Genomic DNA, 21,129 nt, shown 5'->3' with positions numbered 1-21,129 from the left:
TTCTGCATACACTGCTGGGCGGCATGTCCAAATTTAAAACCAATGCATAGGATATATATAGAGAGTAGTGTGCAGCTATAATATACATAATGAGATCAGATTGTAATTGAGGTCTTCTGAGAACCAGATTTCAATAAACAAATAGCAATTGCTTCAGAAGAAAGCTGCATGCCGCACACAATCTACCCTGAGATGGCTATTAAGCAAAACAGAGCATAAAGCAATAGAGGTAATTGTTACTATATATTAACTATTTTGGTGTCAGATGCTTTTTTTTTTATAATTCCCTGTTTATCAGAGCCACATTCTAAAGCCAGGCCATGCTGAGCATATTGCAGAGAAGATGTTCTGTTTTGGCATGTCCGTAACATGTATTCTTAGGAACTGCAGTGCTCTCTGTTCCCCAGAATGTGGCACACCAACACCTAGTGCTGCTATTGGCATAGCTATGGGAAAGGCCTGATATTTGCTGATAGATCTGACTTAACAAGGTGAGTAATATACATTATTAGAATTAAGACTTTCTTCTTAAAAAAAAAAAAGGAAAGGGTTGGAAAAAAAAGACCAAAGTCCATCAACCCCTCCAAAAGAAGCCCTGTGCACATCTACAGTATACACACACAAATATAAACCATATATACCACTTATCTATAATAATTGTAGATTTTAGTATCACAATAATCTTGAATATTATGCTTGTTCAATAAATAATCCAAGCCATAGAATCTGCCGTCACAACCAGGATTACCATCTCACCCATTTAAAACAGGACACTTATTAAATACACATACAAGTTGGATTCATACACACAAATCCTTAATACATATATCCAAATTGCAGCATGTGTATTCAATGTGTCATTGTTTTAAATGACAACTATACACTCAGAATGAATACTTAACCCACAGATATAATACTAAGTGGCATATTAAAGAATCTTACCAAACCGGAATATCACCTGATCAGAAATAATGCAGCTTTAACTGCAACAGAAAACATGGAGTAAAAGACAGGACTGTCTATTCATTGGCTGATGTGACCTGGTATGTATGTGTGCCACTGGTTTGTTTGCATGCTCTGTGAATTGAATGATTCCAGGGGGCAGCAAAGTATATTTTTATGAAAATGGTTTATTTAGATGAAACAGGGCTTTATGCTACATGTAATTCATTTTTATAGAGACCGATATTGTTTATGGGTATAGTTTTCATTTAAAGTGGGTAAGATGGTAACCCTAATTACAACATCACTCAGCAGGGCATTCCGCAGCCTTATTGCCCTCACTGTGAAGAACCACCTATGCTGCTAAATAAAAGTTGTTTTCCTTTAACAGGTGGTTTAATAATCACCAAAACTGTGATCTTAATTGCCTTGCTTTCCCCTTTCATTTATACCTTGGTGCATTAGTAAGGATGTAATGCTGAAGTGCAGGGAGTGAATGACTACCAAGCTGTATATGAAGCACCTTGAGCCTTGATTTAACCTTTCTTTCATTTATTTTATATAGCAGAGGGAGAATACTTGCACCTGATGAATTACCCCCGCTGCTCCTTTTGGCTGGCAGTAGTCCCGTAAGTAGTGCGTTGGCTGGGCTATGAGCGCACAGCTGCTGACACACCCTCTGGCACACACAGACACTATTCAGCAAGTAATGTGGCACATATATAAAGCAACAGCAGCAATGCACCTGGGCAGGGTAAGGAACTCCATGCACTATTTTAAGCATTTTCTCCTCCCACACAGCTTTCATTAATTAACAAAGTGATTAAATGCTGCTAATAGTAATTAATTACCAGGGTGACACAGACTCTGGCATCTCTAAAGTTGGCTTCAAATGAGTTCATTATGTGGTGGGCCTAACCTCGTTAGCAGGGGGATGAAGAGAGTGGTATTGATCTGGTGCTGATTGGTTTAACTAACTCTCAGACGTGTAATTAATGGAACAGCAGCGACTGAAAGATGCCTTTAAGGTCTGGTTTCTACGCAACAAAACTGCATCTGGATTGGGCAAAGATTGTTTTATAGGGTCACTGCATGCTAGCACCCATTTCTGCATCTGCTATAAAGGACCAGTTCTGCCACTGATTTTGTTTTCTGTAAAGTTTTCTGTCAGTTTCACAGAGCAGCTTTATAGAGACCCATGAATGGCATTTATCTTCCTGTGTAAGAATTAAACCCATTGTTTAGAACTCATCCTTTATCTACTATGTAAGCGGGTCTTACTGCATTTTCAGCTTGAATGGCTGCCTCTATATGAGAGAGAGAGTGAGAGTGTGAGAGAGAGAGTGTGTGTGTGTGTGTAAACTATATTTCAATGAGAACTCGCCCCCACCCCCCAAATCACCGTTGTCTGCCCCTGCAGAGTCTATTACACTCCAAAGTGTCCTTATTTGTAAACTTGACATAAAAAATGCAGCAGAGTTTAAATGCTTCTATTAATATCCTTTTCTGTAAGTTTTCCAACATGGAGCCAGGTTCAGTTGGTGCAGTTGAATCTAGGTCTATGATCGCTTAAACTGCTCGTGCTTCTGCAAGCTCAGTGTTAATTGAGGAGAGCATCTGTGAACTCTGTTGTATGACTATGCATTCTTATAGCAGTTGCACAAATAGGGGCACTGAGTATAGTGTACTCTGCAAGATAGGAAAGGGATGGGGGACTGAGGCTAATCTGTTGGTTACCATGGCACGTGGCATTGTACAAGAATATCTACAGGGCACTAAACTAGCCATACAAAGCCAATAAAAGCAGTAGCTTGTTAGGTGAGCCAATCATGGACCCATAATCCAGGCCAGATATGGCAACCTTGCCAAACAAGTATGACCGGATAAAGTGGCTTGAGGGCTGATCCTATCAACAGGTGGAAACCAATTTCCAGACTTGCTGATGGCGGTCACCGGCACAGGTGGTGTTCATGGCTAGGACCATGGGCTGCTTCAAGGTTGCTTCAAGCTCCTTGTTAATGCAATTATAGAATCTGATACTACAGGGCTGATTATTACATTCTGATGCAGTGCACTGGTTTCAGAGCTGCTATATAAGAATCTGATTTACTAATTAGCCTTGCACTGCAACTGCAGTATATTATGAGTTTGTCTCTAGGCTCAGGTTACAAAGATACCAGAAAAAAAAATGGGGAGCCGCTGGGGACATATTCAGAGGCACAAAAACTCACTGCTAAGGAGGTATGGTTGCCTTGGGCTGGTACAGAAACCGAAAACATACAACATTTCTGTCCTACTTCTTTAATTAACCCTTAGTTCTCCTTTAAGGTCTCCCCTACAAAAAGTCGACAAATGATTATTTGGGCAGTTATAGGGAGAAGTGAATGAGGTATAACTCTTCCTTTTACCTTGATTCTAAAAAAGTGGAGGGAATATGCTCAAACCTACAGAAATTTTATGGGGACAAAGTGAAGACTTTTATTAAGAAATATGACATGCAGTTCTGCAAACAATACAGTCTAGAGAAGTTTGCAAAGATGATGTCCAGTGTATTCTTTTCTGCAGTGTCTTTGGCAAAGAGAACCATGTGAGCGATAAAAAAAAGTTGAAGTTCCAAATGAGTTAAACACATGAAACATGTTCTCTTCACCCTTCCAGCTGGCTTAGAACCTCTCTGACACCCGAGATAATAACCTCACTCTCCTTAGGGTGTGTAAGCACAGCATTCTGCAACCGGCTCATGTATAAGTCAATGGTCTCTAAGGTTGGAATTTCTGTGGTACCTAAGAGAGAGGAATAGAAATAGGGGGGGGTAAATAAACATTGGTGAGGCTTGCAGATATATTGAGTACAGGGAGGTGTATCCTGAAGGCCTTTAAATGACTGACCCACATACAACAGTTGTTTATCAGTGAAAGGGTTAAAGGCTAATTTTAATACAGTTAAGAAAAAAACGTATTGGGTTTTTTTTTTTTGCCTCTAACTAGTTAATTATGAACAGTGCTTCATGCTCTGTTTCCTGTACAGATCAGGTGCACTGCCCAAGAATACAGTCTCACTTTATTCTACTGCAGCATCCTTTTTGTCTTCCCCTTCACCAACATACATATTTATCAGAGTGAGAAGACAATTCTCCACAAACCTCCCCTGTCACATACCCTAATATTTAGTTGCACAGGCTTTTGGCGCATTTTCTGGAGAATTCTGTAAAAAAAAAAAAAAAAAAAAAAAAAATTCTCTCCCCCCTCAAGAACGTCTACTTATTCCCAGCTGTTCATGTACTCACTTCTCTCAAACCAATATTTGTGCTGTGTTAAAACCAGAGCAGCTTGAACTGAGCTAACGATAGCTCTTCGCTATTGACTATAGTGAATGAATATACAATTAACACATCATTAAATTGTGCGTGGCAAAAACAAAACTAAAAGAAATGGTTTTACTAAAATACGCAGGGTATTAAAGGGCAGTATACCACCTTTTTCAACATAAGTGCAATGAATAGCCCTGGGCTGAACATACTTTTTTAGGGGCGCTCCCCCTACTGACTGTTCCTCCCCTGACGCGTTCAATTTATATGCGCTCGGGGAGGACGTCGGGTGGGGGGTTAGGGGGCCCCTGGGGGGTAGGGGACACGACTGGCGGGGGCACCTGCAGGGCCCTGCACCCCCCAGTCCGACCCTGATGATGTGCTAGGTTTGAAAAACAAATGATACTTACTCTTGCTCATTTCAATTTGCTCTATCCCATACCTGGCATTTATTTTAACTCTGTCCCACCTGAAAAGCACGTTCCCCCAGAAACCAGAGTAGTACTTTTGGAAGAATAATGTCTAGTGCTGTTAACTGTATTTCTTATGCAGCCACCACTCTCTCTTATCCCCGTTTTCACCACATCTACCTTTCCCTATTCTCCATCATGTAGCTGGGATACCACATTTCCCCCCAATTGCCCCTACATCTCTTTCTCTTCAGCAGCCCCAACCCTTCTCCTTAGTCCCTTAGCCTTTCAGTCCAAACCTTGGCTCACTTGCTTTCTTCTTGTACTACAATTTACTCATCTTTTCTTCCACTGACTATTATTACTGAAGTCCTTTCTTATCCTGCCAGGTCACAGTTTAATCCCTTGCACATTTTTCCACCCACATCATTCATTTTTGTCATCATTCTTTAGATTTTCTTCAAAGCCTCTTCCTGGCATTTTATTATTTTACTGCAAAAAGGCAACCAGCAATAGTTGCTTTATAAAACTATGAAATTGCATTTTTTTTATTAAGTGTAAAGTGTAAACTGCTTAAAAGGTTTCTATCTATACACAAACCTGGAATTGGCACAGACTGCAGACAGTGAGTCAGTGCCTGGCGGACGCTCTGTAAATGCTGCTGTAACAGAGAGTTTCTTTCCTGTTCTTGGTTCAGCTCAGCTTCCAGTCTCTGAACAGCTGAACGCATGCTTTCCACATGCTTCTGTAGGGCTGCATTACGTTCCTCAAACTCCATATTGGACTTCCGTAGTTGCCTCAGCTCTGCCTCCCGTGCTGAAATTAAGGTATATAAGGACAATCTCTGATAATGACGACCAATTGCTACTAAAGGTGCATAGAAATGATAACTCAAATCCTGTCACTCACCTTTACTGTGATTCAGAAACTCCTCTGTAAAGATAGGGATGTCAAAGATTGGCCTTTCCTTCAGAATGGATTCTTTCTGTATAGAGAAAAGTAATATGAAAACAACTCAATAAAAGAGATAAGGGATAATAAATATGGAGCCAGCTTAAGAAGGATTTACTGACCTTTTGCATTAGTGAACTGCAATGCACATGGACAGCAAACCAGTGTATAAGCATACCAACAATAGCCTAAAGCAGGGGTCCCCAACCCCCGGGCCGTGGACTGCATGGGACTGGGCCCCAAACGTTACCACATGCGGCAAGCGCCGCCCAGTTCAGGACATGAATGATCGTGCCGCGCAACTGAAGGCGTAACCGAATGCGCCGCACATAGAGGCGCGATTGAACAGCAAAAAGAAGTAGGATGTGTGCAAAAGAATATATGAAATTAAATTAAAATGACTGCATATGTTCAGATAGAAAGTGAAATGTAGACAAATGATAGTAAAGGAAAGTGGTAAAGGAAAGGTAAAACTGAGGGTAAGACTCTCTCTACTCTGAATTGCCATGCATTCCATACAACTTCATTTATAGCCTCTGGCTTCTTTCCATATTTCTCTGCTATCATTCTCACTTATTCATCCTTCACTTGAGCTTATGCACAACCAGTATTTCAAACCTGTATATGTCTACTATGTGAAGTTGCACTAAGTCTAGGTCTGACAATTACCAACTAGGCAGACATCCTCTTACTTTCTACTTTTACTTTAGCAGTCATTTTATTTTCAATTCCCTTTTACTCCATATATTCTATTGCACGTTTCTTACTTAAAGCTGGAAAGCACAGCATAGGTTTGCCATTATCTGACCTGGTAATTTTCTCTGTTCTCTGTCAAGCATTTACTTTTTCCTCCAGCAGGTAAAATTTGATCAATTTTTTTATCCAGTCTCATCACTGTATTAAAGGACATGTAAAGCCTACATTTGCCTACAATGTATATCAGTTGGGCACGTCTCCCCCACCTAAATGGCATTATTTGTACTGCATAAATGCCCTCCGTTTGCCAGCACCATCACATTTCCATCAAGCAAATAGCAGTTTTCACCTGGTGGCCATTTTTCTTCTGAAACATAATTGGATACATTTAAATCTGCAAACAGCCTACACACACAGAGACCCTTATTCAGCATACATTTCATCAAGAATACAGGCTCACACAGGCACAACTGTCTCTGATAAAAGTTCTGCTGTGTTTGAGCTGAGCTCAGAGAGTTGGTTGGGAGAAAAAAAATTGAAGCAGGCAGCTAGAGCTGAGTTTCTATGGGAACCAGCAATGCCATCTCTTCACTGGCTGCTAGACTGGGGGGCGTGTTTAGTAATCTGAGCTTAGAACAACTGAGCATGCCCACAAGCCAGAAATCAAAGCAAATTCCCAAGGGAGGGGGCTGAGTGGGTTACAGGAGGAGAAGGAAATCTAAGTGATTAAGAAGATGTTGCAGCCTTACTATTAACCTCTGGACAACCAATGTGCCAGATTTTAAAGTGGCTGTTCACTGATTTTTGTGTGTGGGGTTTACATGTCCTTTAAGCAAGAATCTTTCACCCTTGTAAAAACCTCTCTACCTCTCTCTAGAAAATTCTCATTTAAATTTTATCCCTTCCAATTTACCAATCCTAATCTAAAAATATATAATCTCTCCATTTATTACAGTGCCATGCCCACTTTCATTTTCCTTAAATTGGCCAGTTGTCTTAAAGGTAAGCTCAGAGTCAGAGGTGGGGCAATATATGACTGACAGATCAGATTTTTAAATACATATATAACAGGTATGGATGTTATAATAATGTTTCATGTTTAATTTGCAAATTAATTTTTACAGCTTTTTTTTGGGGTGTGTGTAACAGGTCCCCTGTAAATTCTCTTAAGAAGGATAAGGCATACTGTCTTACACTGCATCCTTACCTCTGTGTTGATTGGGACTCCACGTACTCCCTCTGAAAGAGAGACAGAGATAAGTAGAGTGCACTTTGTTTTGCCTCGTAATTCCAATTTTCAAATACTGCTGTCTCTCTCAATATCCATATTATCACTAACCAATGTGTTGGTTCTTACTAATTTCCAGTAAATAAAGCCTTACTGCGTTTGCTTTAAATTTGCAATTTGCACTGCTAATTGCTACTCTCAAACAATGTTTGATGTCAAAAAATGTTCTAGCATTCGCCCCTTACCACTTTTAAATTTAAATGTATGCCCCTTTGTGTAAACTTTAGGGCCCATTTTCAGACACAAGTTTCTAAAACACAGCCATGTTTTTTTACCCACAATGTAAGGCTGTATTTTTACCCCTGAATTCCAGACAACAGCAGGTGCCCACTAAACTTGCTTGCACTCATCAATTTGGAAGATAAATCACATTGGCTATGATCAATGATGTGGTGCAATCAATGGTAATACAAATCCCCTAATTTCCAGCCAATGTCTACGTGCAACATACTAAGGTAATCCTAGAAGTAACAACGCTTCAAGCCAGTTGGTAATTCTAGGGATTATTTTTCCAACGTGGCCAATATTCTGCAAACAGAGTTTTAGCACAAAGCTCAGATACAGTAGATTGTATAGATGCAAGTACCTTTGTGAGTACCATTTAAATGTGGTGTGTACATTTGTGCAATTGTAAATGTAATCTCTAATTATGATTTTAGTTAACTTCTTAATGAAGACACTTTACCTTGCCTTTGCTGCCTTCCCTTCTGACGACTCTGGGCCTTGCGGCTGTATGTTTGGTAGGCATCTGTGTTCTGGTACTGCTGCAATTCCTTTGTGTAGCGCTCTTTATCTTTTTCTGCTTCATCTAAGTAATGCTAAAATAACAGAAAGTAGAGGTAAAAGAAGACAGGCCTGTGCACAGTGTTTATGGAGAGAACATACAGGAAAATGGTGAAGATTAAAAGCATGTACTTCACTATAATAGTATGCAGGAATAGTTCTAAGTTTAAGAACATACAAACAAGAACAATGCAGCCGCTGTCTAAAAAATTTACTGGGGACCGTGGGCAATATAGTTTTAGTTGGATGGAAGAATTTATGCCACGCATATAAGGGATGCATTTTTGTTAGTGGTGGGAGTACATGGATTTCTGAGAAACAAGGATTGTTTAGTATTTGTTACTGGTAGGGTACATGGGGTTCTCAACAGTAGAAAGCTATGTTTTACTATCTGCATAAGCCTGTCTCACGTATATTATTAATCCAACTAAATATTTCATTTGTTTCAAATCTGCATTCTCATCGTGTAGTAAAACTTAAAAATGCTAAATCTTTAACACTTTGGGGATTTTTTTTAAAAACAATCTTTATCTTTAAAAGAACTCCTTTTTGGTTTTAGGTCAATGAACTATGATTGGCGATGGCAGGGAACACAATTTGCTCAGATGATGTTGATGGTTTGAACAGTTGTGCTCAGATTTTTTTTTTGTCTAGATTTGCTTACAGTATTAAAGCGATTCCAACATGCTACTATAAAAATTCATATTAGTGACGAGTTAAGGCACAAAAATCTATGCAGCCAAAAGTCCCCCAAAGTCGCCCCCAGCCCATCGATGCTTACCAAAGCCCAACACTCCTACATGGCTAAAGGCTTTTCCGTAGTTGTTTCATTCAAGTGGAGCTGGGGGCAGCGCAATCTTCCATAGGCTAGAGTACTGTTTACATTTGTAAGTAGCCTATGAAAGGATCACACTGCCCCCAGCCCAGTGCGACTGAATCAACTACAGAAGAGCCTTTAGTCATGTCAGAAAGAGGGGTCTACAAGGAGTTGATATATACGTCACTAAATAAAGGAATGATATAGTAAGACAGATAATCACCTGTTTCTCATGGGCAGGTAGTTTGCTCCACTCACTACCTACAATCCTGGTGATCTCTGGGAATGGAACATCTGGACGCTCTGTCCTGAGCTGCTCCCTTCTTTCATTCATAAAGCGCACATATCCTGTTAACGGTGCTTTTGGTGCATTGTTGTCACGGGGGCTTCTTTTTCGCTTCCGTCCTTTAGTCCAGCCACCACGCCGTGTCTTTGGCAACTGGGAAAACGGGGACAATGTTTAAAAGTCTTAACTTAAAAGTCAAACTTATTTCTTCATCATAAGTTACATATCATACCTTTGACCATTTATCCATCAAATTGTTATTTTCAATTCCACAGTACCTGAACTTCTACTTTCTCACCTCTTCCTCCTGCCTTAATTCTCCACTGTTTCCCAGTTGCTGCTCCCCACTTTGCTGCAAAATCAGCTCATCCCTTTCATCTTGCTGAAGGGTAGGGGATTGTGGATGAAAAGGTGCCTGGGAGCTTCCTGAGAGAGAGATCCTGAAAATACATAATTATAATTCTTTCATTCACTGCCTGAGATATCATAAATTCTTGTTACCTTCTTTAGCACACACGCATGTATATACCACTATATGTCTACAAATAAAGTCAAATTAAAAAAAACACACTTTGAAATTCATCATTTCTAAATAAAAATTCCAAATCCAGTGACACAAATAATCTGGGTCTTTGTCAAAACCTGAATTTTAAATAACAGGTTTAAACAATAAGTCCTCTTTGGTAAATTGGCATATTTTTGATCATCGGGGTCAAACAAAGTCATGGAAATTAAGTACCTTTCTAGTAGCAGCTGTTTCCTTTCATTCAAATTGGAAGTGTGCTGTGTGTTAGCTTTTCTAAGCGATACCCGCCTACTGGCACAAATCTGTATGGTATTGGTGCCTTGCAAAAACACTCAAGACTGTATAGCAAAGTCCTATACAGGGCACAAAAGAAGGTGTCTTTCATTCACTTTAATTGTAAACATGATTTATGTTTATAATTAAAGTGAATGAAAGACACTATGGGGCACATTCATCAAAGTATGCGTTAGAATCCCTAAATGGGATTACATACGATAATTTCTGATGATCGTAATTATCACGAAAATGCTTATGAAAAAAATCGCATTAGTCTCTATAATATTGTATTGGTGATCCAAAAGTAACAAAATTTTTGTATCCGAACAATCGTTAACACCCAGAAAACCTTTCTGACTTTGATCCTTCTGTGCATCATTTTGGAAGCCTCCCATAGGACTCAATGGCACTCTGCAGCTCCAACCTGGCCAAAGGAAAGTCACGATACCGATGCTTGAATGAATCCGAAACTTTCGTACTTGGCGCAACAATATGATAATTGCGTAATTTTTGATGCAAAGTACGAAAAAGTTGCGCAAATTAGTGAAAAAAATAATCAGGGAAAATACGCAAGGTACGAATATTTTTTTTTGTATTCGGAGTTTGCTTGGCATTGGGTATACTTTACTGCGCATGTGTAAACAAGGATTCATGCACTGAATACCTGAAACAGAGGTAAAAATTGTGGTGTTTGCTTTTTTTCCAACAGGATTGTACGGTTCTCTTACCAGCCTGGGGAAAAAACTTAGCAATCTATTTCATTTTAGCACCCCTCAGTCTAATAGACATTACATGTCCTTTAAGCTGAACAGCACTGTGCAACAAACTATATGAAATATCCCAGTTTGATTCATGCAACTTAAAAATCAACCTTTAATACAGTGTAAACTTCAGAGCTCAGAGATCATGGTTGTCAATTCCAATTTTTACTGAGGTTAAACTCCTCCATAAAGGGTTACTGTGCATGCATGCGCATGCGCAGGCCCTCAATATTAATAAATATAGGGATATCCATTTATACATCTATTTATACATACATACATAATTAACAAGTGCAAAGAATTTAACAGCTTACCCACAAAATGGTGGCTCAGCATTTTCTTTTGTGTCAACAACAAGGTCCTCACTGGAAGGGGGTGCTGCAGAGGCTGTATTTTCCATCTAGTGGTGAGGAAAGAAGAGCTATAGTGACTGTTTTTCCAAGCCCTAGACTATTTTAGTAAAGCACAGCCTTTTTTTTTTTTTACTATTTATGATCTACATCTAATATAATACCATTAGGATCCTGGTAGATAGTGAATAAAGTAGGTGACTATAGCTCAACTGTCTGTGTGCTAACAAAGGAACAGAGATGAAGAATAAGAAAAAAACAAAACAAGTATAAAACAGATTATGTCCAGTTAGGGCAGGGGTACACGGGGAGATTAGCCATGCCGCAACAAATGTCGGTTGTCGCAGGCAACTAATCTCCCCACAATGCCATCCTACCGGCTAGAATGTAAGTCTCCGGTGGAATGGCATATGCGGCGCTGCGAAGTCGCCCAAAGTTTCCTCTCAAGGCAACTTCGGCAAATCGCGATGCCGCATATGCCATCCCACCAGCGATTTACATTCTAGCCGGTGGGATGGCATTGCGGGGAGATGAGTTGCCCGCGACAACAGAGATTTGTTGCAGCGGGACTAATCTCCCCGTGAACCCCTGCCCTTAAATTGTCCTTAAACATGCACGGTAGTGACAAGCTGCCTCCAGAGAACCAGAATCATATTACTCAAATGTGATGTTCTTTCAACAGTTATCTTGTAAATAACCACTTCTACTATATATGAATTTTCATGTGCTATTTTGTGCTAGCAGTAGTACATTTATTTGTACAGAAAAAAATCCCCTATTCCAATGTTCTTTTTTTTTTGTTTTAACTAAATTAGGGATTTGCCTTTAGCATTATGTACTATTTCAACAGCAACCATTTTCTCCTGGGTTTCAGAAAGCTGCAGCTACACGCAGTCATGAATGACAAGTAATAACAGGTTATATGAGCTAGTATCAGTCATATCATGTTTTGAAATCAAAACACAAATAAACTGCAAAAAAATAACCTTGGGCAATGCACAGTAACAACTGCTAATTGCAATGGGCACAACTGGAAATCCTCAGACAGGTAGAGTACAGTGGGTATTGGTAAAGCCTGCAGAACAGCCAGTTGATGCCACAAAAATTAATCAGACACATGCAAACAATCTTCACTCCTATAGCAGAAGGGTAAACGTTCTACAAAGAAAAAAATATGAAATTTAAATCTATATAGTTGTCAAGTCAAATGGCAGCTTCTATTACTGCTCTCACAGCATCTAGAGAGCAATTAATGTAGTTTCCATTTCCAACCTGGCTAAACGGAATCCAATAATTTAAAGTTTGTTGCATATGCAACACAGTTTGGCTTCATAGTTATCCTTTAATTGAAACATATGAAAGTCAGTGCACACATTCACTAGCACAGCAACAGTTTCGGGTTTATCTAGGCTAAATGCTAAGGGAGTTAATCCAGCTACAAACTGCATAGGTTTTTTTTTGCTCTCTAAGGCTAAGGACCCACAGAGTGATCCAGTCACCCGTGATAGATTGTGAAGTTGCCTGCAGGTGAAAACTTTGTGAGACTTCGGAATAACAAAGCGATGCGATGGCCTTTCCACCAGCTACTCCTATTGTTGACCGTGAAAAGGCATTTTGGATCGGTTTGCCGCCCGTGATAGCAGAGATCTATCACGGGCAACTAAACCACTCCATGGGTCCTTAGCCTAAAAGAGGCTGTAACACCATTATTCTAAAGTCGGGTTTGGCATAAGTTTGCTATATGTATTATTCAGGAAATTTAACAATCATACTTGTCTATTTGCTCAAGGCTGCAGCCCAGGCTGGAGGTCTTCTTGGAAAGTGTTAAAGTCCTCAGTCTGTTGTCACACAGCAAGACAATCTGCCCTGCAAACAGAGAAATCATATCATTGGACAAATGATGTTCACAGGAATAAAGGTCCAAAGCAACAGAAACACAAAAATTATTTGCACACCTGTTTAAATTCATAAAACATACCCTTTATTTAAACTAAGTTAAAATCTGAATCACTTAAAAATTTATGACAGAAAAGAAAAGAAAACTTAAAATCCAATACATACCCTATTACCTGCTTTACTGAAAGCTGAGCTATCTGACTTATAGCGTATCAGTTTTGCTATGTTATTGGCAACATTTGTTTCACTAATATCAGTGTTTCATATGGTTAACGTTTGCAACAAATGTTGCTACGAACTGGCTAGTTGTATAAAATGTAGCTTATGTAGCTTGTCAGGACACAATGTCAATTGTGCAGTAGTATAGGAGAGAGGAGATCGTGATTCAAAATGGAGAACACTGGATATGGTAAGTATCTTTATTTTTACAGCGTTTTAAGGTAAGTCACGGTTATAGAAAACTTTGCAATATGATTATGTGTCAATAAATTACTAATAAATAGATTTTTCATGTGTTGTCATATTTTCAATATTATTGACTACAATAAAGGAGCTTACCATTTAAATTACTTTATTAACTCCTTGTTACACCAAATTTCAACTGATTATACAAAAAGAATTTTGGGAACTACATTTACCCGTAATGCTCGCTGAGCCCTTTCTCCCTTTCTGCTACCAAACAAGTGGTCGCGCATTACATCTGTCCACAAAGTGCTGCACATTTACTAGTAACTCGAATGTGTCAGCGTTAATTAAAGATTAACCAGAGAACGCTTTCTACAATTTATAGGCTATGAAGGGCACTCATAGATCTGAGCCGATTATAAGTAGAGTATTTATCTTTTCTCGCCCATCAATTAACTACCGACATATCTCAATATCACGGCGCAGAGGTAGACTGGCCAACTAAAACTGCCTATCTAAATATTTAGCAAATGCTGTTATATTGTTGGTTGCTGGTCACTTAGCCCCTTAGGAATAAAGGTCCCTGACATCTTGGAGAAAGCCGTTACAAAATGTGTACTTTCTGATCAACTTGACATTATTTTGTCATAGTGATAACAAAACAAACATTTTTTCTGCATATGTTTTAAGAGTTAGATTAGGATGGAATATCTTATTTGGAACCTATTATCCTTAGCATTCTGAAAACCAGCAATGCAATTGCTCATAGCACACTGATTTAAAGAAGACATATTGGATAAATGGGAAAACGCTAATTTTGTAGGCAATTATGAATAATATCCGGTGCTGGTTTCCCTTTGGGCTAAACATTAATCCTATCTGTAAAAATGGCCCCTTTATTGGAGCTCCCTATAGATCCTCTCACTTCTCTGTCCGAGTTTGAAATGAAGATTGGGCGTGTCCTAACGGTCCCTGCCAGAAGCACAGTAGGAGGGGGAGAGCCAATCACAGCCCTGCACTCACACAAGCACAGACAGGCTTCAGTTCCCTATCAGGTCAGCCTAGCTGCTGATTGGTTCCTATCCTACAGTGCAGGGTACTGAGGGCCGCCGGCTCCCCTGCGCATCCAGAGAATTCAGCCAGCAGGAAGTGGAACAGATGGGCGGGGCTAGTGGGGTTTTGGTGGAATTTCTCAAAAAATCAGTCCAAAACACAACTTTTTAAGCACAATCCTTCTATATCTAGAGGAGTATAATTCCCTGGCACATTCATAATTTTTATAGGATATGTCTCCTTTAACAATCCCTAACACTTGCTGGGAACAGTGCGGGGCTACAGTGTTCCCAGCAAGTGTTAGGGATTGTTAAAGGAGACATATCCTATAAAAATTATGAATGTGCCAGGGAATTATACTCCTCTAGATATAGAAGGATTGTGCTTAAAAAGTTGTATTTTGGACTGATTTTTTGAGAAATTCCACCAAAACCCCACTAGCCCCGCTAGTAAGAAACCCAACATATGCACCTATGCCCCTTACAGCTTATGGCACAAATAAGAGGGTTCTAAGTGCTGCTGTTTACATTGTTTGCAATGGTCCATAAGTGCCAAGCTTGAATCTTATACAGTGCCAGTGCTCAAAGCAATAACACTTAAATAATTAAACTTGGAACTGGAAAGGGCTGGGGAAATTAGCAGAAAGATCATTTTTAATTGACGTTAACTAAAGCTCGAATAACTTAGTCTGATACTGACTGGCTGAACTACATGGCAGCTTATTGGTCTAAATGTGCAGCCAAAACAATGCCAACCCCAACTCACGGATGCCTTAACACGGCAATGAATTAAAGGCGGACACAAGGTTCCGGGCCCATCCAAACAGGCAAACTAGCTATTGAACCTGACGTGCCCAGAGACCGCTATTCATCTGCACTATCACCCCAGTAACAATTGAAGGGTTCAACAACATCATTTAATGTATGAACTGCACTTAACCACAAGGCCACCATGGGAGGCGGGGGGGAGACACGGGGGGACAGTCGTCCCGGGCCGTTGGGCTTGGGGTTTTAAGGGGGTCCCACTTACTTGGGTTATCGGGCCACCTTGCTGTCAGTGAGCTGCAGACATCGGGAGAGCGCTTGCTAGGGTGCCTGCATGGTTTTCCCTACACAGCTTTCATACTGCCCAACAGTCCCGATTTCCCTAAACCAGCCCAGTAGCCCCGGACAGCTACATACACCTCACACAAAACTGATACCTGCAGGCTACCAGCCTTCTATGTTACTCGCTACCCCAACAACACAAATCTCATCTCGCGAGACTTCCTTCATGACTACACGTACGCGCAGTGACGTATCACGTAGCGCCCTGAAGCTGCTCGTAAATTGCTGCAGCGTCTGTCCCAGTCTGTTTTCCTCCGACCCGCATCTCCTACTTCTGTTAAAGAGGAAAAAAAAAAAAGATTTCATGTTGGTTTCCAGTCATTAGCTCTGTCATCTCAGTTCCCTTTGAATGCATTTTTTTTCTAAGGATTCCCACCCTGTGCCAGGGAACTAGAAAAAAGACTTGTTCTGGTTTGCAATAATACATGGCACCATAAGAGCCTTTTCTCCCCAATGTGACCAAAAAGGGAAGAGGTTTTGTACAAACTATGGTCAAATGAAATTGTCTTTTTCCTTTGTTCTGTTTTTTGAACATTATGGCAGTTACAGTAGAGATTTGCATTATAAAGAAACAAAAAAAAACCCTTTATGCGTATAACAATACCTTAATCACATATAATAGTTACATACCTCCCAACATTTTGAAAATGGAAAGAGGGACAAAAGTAAATACCACTAAATGCCACTCCCATTTGACTAAATTTAGCAGGTTATTTAAAGTTTGAACACATTTCTGGGGGTTTTGGGGTCCTGTTTTATGTGTTATTACAGTTTTGGTGAATTTGCCCTTAATGTTGATGTCAGACGAGGCTTAGGGCGGATATTTTCGGCAAGCGGAAAAAAGCTTGCCGAAAATTCCACCGTACGCCTCTTACTTGTGCCTGCACCTAAATTAATAGAATACGCTCGGGTGAAGGCACATGTAGCAGAAATACGCATAAAAACGCGAGAGTTTGAAAGTCTCGCGTATTTATGCATATTTTGGCTACATGTGCCTGCACCCGAGGTATTCTATTCATCCGCCCTACGTCTCGTCTGACATCAGCCTTAAGCTGCAAATCTCAGTTCCCCGGAGACCTGTTTAGCTTATTAGTTACAATAATCTCAGTGCAGGTGTGGCTTGTTAACTTTCTGGGCTCTCTGCTAAAAGTCCACTTATTAAGGCTAATGCCAGATGAGGCGTAGGGCGGATATTTTCGGCAAGCAGAAAAGAGCTTGCCGAAAATTCCATCCTACGCCTCCTACATGTGCCTGCACTCGAATGAATGAGATAAGCATAAATGAAATACGCATAAAAACGCGAGACTTTCAAACTCTCGCATTTTTTTTGGTGCATTTACGCTACATGTGCCTACACTCAAGCATACCTCATTCATTCGGGTGCAGGCACAAGTAGGAGGCGTAGGGCGGAATTTTCGTAGCCGAAATATGCATGAAAACGCAAGACTTTCAAACTCTCCCATGTTTATGCGTATATCGCTACATGTGCCTGCACCCGAGCGTATTCCATTCATTCGGGTGCAGGCACATGTAGGAGGCGTAGGGCAGTATTTTTAGCAAGCGGTTTTCTGCTTGCCGAAAATATCCGCCCTACGCCTTGTCTGGCATTAGCCTTAAGTAGAATCCAGGACTGCAGGTTGAGCTGTCAAAAGAGGGACTGTCCCACGAAAATCAAAATCAGGACATTTGGGAGGTATGTGGTTAATGTTGAGTCAGCGACACATGGATCAATACTACGGGTCCTGTTAAACAAAAGAAAAAAATAACTGAAGCAGGTCCCCTTACACAGTAGCTCCCTTTACACAGGGTTCTCAGGTGTAGTAGTAGTATTAAGTATTAAGGGCTTCACCAAGTCCCAGAAGGGGGTTATTACTGGGCACAGCAGTGACTTCTGTTATCTTGTTACAGAAGTTGAATTATACAAAACTTGTAGCATGGTTTAAAGCTTAGGTTTTCCTGGGTAAACTAAATATCCTCCCCCCCAGAAAAGGTCTCGAAAGTGAAAGAGTACAAAGTCTTTAAAAATGGTCTGGCAATATAGGTACCAAAAGTGCCAAATCTGTGGGCAGGAGGGTGGTAGTTCAAATGGGAGACTGGAAGATGAATAGAAGAGGACCTCAAAGGGAAGAGTTATGAACAGTAACTATACAATTGTATTGGAAGCTAGAAAATTTCACGAAAACGCACTTGTCGCCTGTATCTTCCTTTAGTTACATAGTTACATAGGGTTGAAAAAAGACCTGTGTCCATCAAGTTCAACCCATCCAAGTAAACCCAGCACACCTAACCCACACCTACCAATCTATACACTCACATACATAAACTATAAATACAACCACTAGTACTAACTGTAGATATTAGTATCACAATAGCCTTGGATATTCTGATTGATCAAGAACTCATCCAGGCCCCTCTTAAAGGCATTAACAGAATCTGCCATTACCACATCACTAGGAAGGGCATTCCATAACCTCACTGCCCTCACCGTGAAAAACCACCTACGCTGCTTCAAATGGAAACTCCTTTCCTCTAATCTAAAGGGGTGACCTCTGGTGCGTTGATTGTTTTTATGGGAAAAAAGAACATCCCCCAACTGCCTATAATCCCCTCTAATGTACTTGTACAGAGTAATCATGTCCCCTCGCAAGCGCCTCTTTTCCAGAGAAAACAACCCCAACCTCGACAGTCTAACCTCATAGTTTAAATCTTCCATCCCCTTAACCAGTTTAGTTGCACGTCTCTGCACTCTCTCCAGCTCATTAATATCCTTCTTAAGGACTGGAGCCCAAAACTGCACTGCATACTCAAGGTGAGGCCTTACCAGGGACCTATAAAGGGGCAAAATTATGTTCTCATCCCTTGAGTCAATGCCCTTTTTTATACAAGACAGCACTTTATTTGCTTTAGTAGCCACAGAATGACACTGCCTGGAATTAGACAACTTGTTATCAACAAAAACCCCTAGATCCTTCTCCATTAAGGATACCCCCAACACACTACCATTCAGTAGATAGTTTGCGTTTATATTATTTCTACCAAAGTGCATAACTTTGCACTTATCAACATTGAACCTCATTTTCCAGTTTGCTGCCCAGTTATCTAATTTTGTCAAATCGCTCTGCAAAGCGGCAGCATCCTGCATGGAACTTATAGTTTTGCATAATTTAGTGTCATCAGCAAAAATAGAAACAATACTGTCTATGCCCACCTCCAGGTCATTAATAAACAAGTTAAACAGCAAAGGCCCAAGGACTGACCCCTGCGGTACTCCACTAACCACACTGGTCCAATTAGAAAATGTTCCATTTACTTGTTGCCCAAGTCTTTTTTTTTTTCACCCGTATCGCATGTCTTTTTTTTTTGTGTGACCATTTTACATGACAGCAAACTCTGAAGTTTCACGAAACTATTCGCCAATGGCAAAATGTGGAAATTCACTGCAAATCCATGCCTGCTGAAAAAATTTGCTCACCATTATTATAAAGATGATAAGGACAGAAGAGGAAGGCAAATAATTTAATGCTGCATATGTCTAACAGATTGTAATAAAACTGAGCAAATAAAAAAGGCTAGATTTGACACATGGAAGCACAGGAAAGTCAAAGGAAAGGTAAAAACTAAGTAAGCTTTATCAGAAAGGTCTATGTAAATACAGCCATAAACACTCAGAGAAATGCTGCACTGAGTTCTGTGTCAAAAGAAACAGGATTTGTTGTCTCTTTGTTTTCCTGTGCCAGAGATACACATCTCTCTCCTCTCTCCCGCCCCCCTCCCTCAAGAATGCTAAGAATGTGTGAGCTGAGGCAATCAGCAGGAAGCTTCCTCATAGTCTTACAAACTGAGCATGTACAGGGGTCTGGGTCTCAGTGCAGGAGCGAGGCATTATGGGAACTTTCTTTACAGAGCTTTATTAGCCTTTCCTTCTTTAAGAGACATTCTCTGTTCTTTATGCACTATTTGATTTTTAAAGGTGTATTTGTTAAAGAGTCTGTTCTCACTTTCAGCTGCTAATAAATATGCCCCCGCCCCCCAAAATATTCCAAAAAAAGGAGGTGGAATTTCAATGATGGACTGTGGTGAGTTTTAGTTTCATACTTTAATAAATATGCATGCCCATGGCCACCATCAAAGGGGGAGTAGGGGTAAAGTTGTCGCAGGTCCAGGAAATCTGCGTCCAAAGAGGGTCCCAGCTGTGTTGCAAAACTTACGCAAATTGCTTAAGTTGTGTTAATGTATGCGATTTACGTAACTTCCACAAAAACTGCCCTGACTTCCCTACTTACAGAACTTATATAGAAGCTTACGTAACCTTCATATTAAAAAAACAATGCAGAGCAGTGTGGTAGGGGCAAACTTTACTGACCACCAATGAATTAAAAAACTTAAGGTATTAACGAACTGACTTATTAGCACATTAAATATTTAACTATTTATATGATCTACTAATTAGAGAGTAACATCAGCTGTTTATATTGGAATCAATTTACTGACTTATACGAGCTATCATCTACATGAGCTTTCCAACAATGACCCCTGTTGGATGGTTATTGAGCCCCACAGCAACATCATTGTGCCCCCTACACATACAAAATTTACATAATTTAAAGAACCACATTTCTTTTAGATTAACTTTCATATGACAGGAGCAAATAGGTGTGTAGGTTTAAACTAAGGGCAAACCACTGACCCCCCAATGAATTTAAAAAGTTACAGTCAATTCCACTGACTGACTTTATTTGCAACTACTACTGACTAGTTATTTATAGCTTTTTTGGGGCCCCAGAGTTTCTGATGGGGGCCCTGCTTAACTGTAATAGCCATTATGGCTGTTTCACTACCCAACCTGAGACAATACATAATGGGCCATGACTGAGACTCTGAGAATCTAACATAGGCAAATGAGATGCATATTAACAGCAGTGACATTAAATGCAGTGCCTGATCCCTCTGTACGCCTCCTTTACCAATGCTTTGTCTGTTTAACTTAGTGCCTTCCTCTCAGCTGTTTACAAGGCAATGAGGAAAGATTTAACCAATTCCCCCGGATGCATTTCTGCAGGAACCTCTTACATCACTGCCTGCCTGAGAGACAAGTCACATGGTCTGGTTGCTACTGTGTGCGCCTTTGGGGTGATATCCTGTGTGTGTGCTGCTTGTTATACATATGTACCTGAAAGCACTAGCAACCCAACCCACACAGAGGGCCCTAGGTGTATCTACTAGTTCTTTGGTTATTTTAGAGCCACTTTTAAAATCTGCAAGAATTCCAGCACTGG

At 40.3% G+C, this 21,129-nt stretch overlaps 1 protein-coding gene across 5 annotated transcripts in view; it reads right to left on the bottom strand.

The window, feature by feature from the left end:
- Nucleotides 1–3,395: 3,395 nt before the first annotated feature.
- hmg20a (high mobility group 20A) overlaps nucleotides 3,396–21,129 on the bottom strand; it is a 35,734-nt gene continuing 18,000 nt past the window's right edge. The window contains exons 2-11 of one of the 5 annotated variants that reach the window (XM_012966406.3): nucleotides 16,034–16,127; nucleotides 13,166–13,259; nucleotides 11,358–11,443; nucleotides 9,779–9,920; nucleotides 9,418–9,633; nucleotides 8,280–8,412; nucleotides 7,514–7,545; nucleotides 5,569–5,644; nucleotides 5,260–5,475; nucleotides 3,396–3,725 (exon numbers count right to left, since the gene is read on the bottom strand). In XM_012966406.3, the coding sequence (XP_012821860.1) occupies nucleotides 3,589–3,725; nucleotides 5,260–5,475; nucleotides 5,569–5,644; nucleotides 7,514–7,545; nucleotides 8,280–8,412; nucleotides 9,418–9,633; nucleotides 9,779–9,920; nucleotides 11,358–11,443 (1,038 nt within the window). In that variant the 5' untranslated portion in view covers nucleotides 13,166–13,259; nucleotides 16,034–16,127 and the 3' untranslated portion in view covers nucleotides 3,396–3,588. 5 annotated transcript variants of the gene reach the window in all.

This window comes from Xenopus tropicalis, chromosome 3 (genome assembly GCF_000004195.4).
Source record: "Xenopus tropicalis strain Nigerian chromosome 3, UCB_Xtro_10.0, whole genome shotgun sequence".
Lineage (NCBI taxonomy): Eukaryota > Metazoa > Chordata > Amphibia > Anura > Pipidae > Xenopus > Xenopus tropicalis.
This window is presented reverse-complemented; position numbering and strand designations above follow the sequence as displayed.